A 2,281-nucleotide genomic window follows, 5' to 3' on the forward strand; every position below is an offset into this window, starting at 1 on the left:
TCAAGCACGTATCCTACTGAGCCATCTCCCTGGCCCCTGGAACACCTGTTAAATGGGGAACTCACACAAGGTTGTCACACAGGGCTCCTTTGTGCCTGACACTGTGTTGTGCCCCTGCCATGAGTGTATCCTCAGTGCTCTTCACTGTCCCCCAAGCCAGGCACTGTGACTCTTCCCTGGCTCCCCAGGCTCACATGGCCCAGCCTGCTAACACTCAGGGGCAGCAGGAAGTGGCCGGGCTGCTGCTTTGGGTTTACTGTCCTGCTAGCCTCATGCTGCAGAAGAGGAAATGGAGGCCGAGAGAAGAAAACAGCTTGGCCCTGGGAGTTAGCAGGAGCTCAGGCTTCAGCATGAACCAGCTTGAGGACCAGCTCTGCGGGGAGATGCTGCGACTGGTGTGACCAGCGCTTGGCCGGGGGTCTGCAGCCAGTGCATCCCAGGAACACAGTGGGGGCTGGGCACGTGTGGGCAGAGGAAAGCAAGCAGGACCCTGGCCCCAGGTGGACTCTGCTTCCTCAATGCTGTAGGGCCTTCTAGGTCCCTCAGGAGGCCACTTGGGAGTGGGTGGTGCATCCCAGCCCCGTGACCTTGCTGCTGACATTCCTCAGAGGCCACGTGGCTGCAAGTGGCAGAGACAGCTGCTCTCAGGGGCCACTGCCAAAGCAGCTGTGTTCCTAGGGAGGCGCCCGTGGGCCTCTGCTTTCCTCCCTGGGGCCATGGGGGGCGAGCAGCATTGAGGAGCCTCTAGATCTCTCCGGGAGCTGGCAACAGGCCGTGCAGGATGGGACAGGACCAGACGAAGCAGCAGATCGAGAAGGGGCTGCGGCTGTACCAGTCCAACCACACAGAGAAAGCGCTGCAGGTGTGGACCAAGGTGCTGGAAAAGAGCGCGGACCCGGCAGGCCGCTTCCGGGTGCTGGGCTGCCTGGTGACGGCGCACTCAGAGATGGGCCGCTACCGAGAGATGCTCAAGGTGGGCAGCAGCCGGGCAGGGACACGGCGGGACCCTCCGGCTTCCCTGCGGGCTGGAGCTGGGGCTGGGCCCGGAGCCTCTAGCTTCCCATCCCAGGCTTGCGTGTTGGGGGCGGAAGTGCCTTCAGGTCTGGGCTCCGGCTCTGGGCCCCCAGGGGTTTGTGCGACCAGGCCTGAGCTGCGGCTGAGTTTGGCCAGTCCCGTAGGACTGGGGGGCACAGGGTCCAAGCCTCGGGTCCGCTGCTGTGCGATCTCCCCCATCTCCACCCCCACCCCCGCTCCTGTGGGCAGTTCGCCGTGGTCCAGGTGGACACTGCGCGGGAGCTGGAGGACGCCGACTTCCTCCTGGAGAGCTACCTGAACCTGGCTCGCAGCAATGAGAAGCTCTGCGAATTCCCCAAGGCCGTCTCCTACTGCAAGACCTGCCTCGGCCTGCCGGGCACCAGGGCCGGTGCCCGGCTCGGCGGCCAAGTCAGCCTGAGCATGGGCAATGCCTTCCTGGGCCTCAGCCTTTTCCAGAAGGCCCTGGAGAGCTTCGAGAAGGCCCTGCGCTACGCCCACAACAACGACGACACCATGCTGGAGTGCCGCGTGTGCTGCAGCCTGGGCAGCTTCTATGCGCAAGTCAAGGTGGGCAGCGGGGCCAGGGGTGTCGAGGTTGCAACATGGCGGAAACTTGGTGAACCCCGGGCCAAAGAGCTAGACCTGCCCTGGGCAGAGGATGGCTAGAAGAGGGACCCCCAAGGACAGCCGCACAATTCTGTTCTCTTAAACTGTGTGTCTCTCACAGTGACGACATAAGATTGGGGGTGGAGGTGGGCACAAGCATAGTTCTAAACCTTTTGCTTTGAAGAAAACCATATGGGAAAGTAGAAGCACGCAGTGACTTTCCATATAACTGTTACATAGATTGAATAACATTTTTGCCAGTCTTTTTCGGGTACTTGGGAGTGAACCCCACACTGAGCTATATTGCCAGGACTTTTTTATTTTTATTTTGCAACAAGTCTCACTAAGTTGCTAGTGTTCCCAGGGTTGACTCAAACTTTTGGATCCTTGGGCTGGGCCTTCCTGACAAGCACAAGGTACTGACTTCAATCCCCAGTACCACACACAAAAAAATCTTTCAGATCCTCCTGCTTCAGCCTCCCAGAGTGCTGAGATTATAGGCATGCACCATTGCACCTGGCTGTTTACTACAGAAAGCAGAGAACCTGGGGCTGGTGAGATGGCTCAGTGGTCTAAAGCACCTAATTAGAGCAAGCTTAGCAAAGCACAGGGACCGCGGTTCAATCCCCCAGCACCACAT

At 59.5% G+C, this 2,281-nt stretch overlaps 1 protein-coding gene across 1 annotated transcript in view; it reads left to right on the plus strand.

The window, feature by feature from the left end:
* The first annotated feature begins 621 nt into the window (after positions 1 to 621).
* Rapsn (receptor associated protein of the synapse) overlaps positions 622 to 2,281 on the plus strand; it is a 6,966-nt gene continuing 5,306 nt past the window's right edge. The window contains exons 1-2 of the mRNA XM_004626965.3: positions 622 to 973; positions 1,264 to 1,602. Of these exons, the coding sequence (XP_004627022.1) occupies positions 782 to 973; positions 1,264 to 1,602 (531 nt within the window). The 5' untranslated portion in view covers positions 622 to 781. The remainder of the gene's footprint in view (positions 974 to 1,263; positions 1,603 to 2,281) is intronic.

This window comes from Octodon degus, unplaced genomic scaffold (genome assembly GCF_000260255.1).
Source record: "Octodon degus isolate 3935 unplaced genomic scaffold, OctDeg1.0 scaffold00018, whole genome shotgun sequence".
Taxonomy (NCBI): domain Eukaryota; kingdom Metazoa; phylum Chordata; class Mammalia; order Rodentia; family Octodontidae; genus Octodon; species Octodon degus.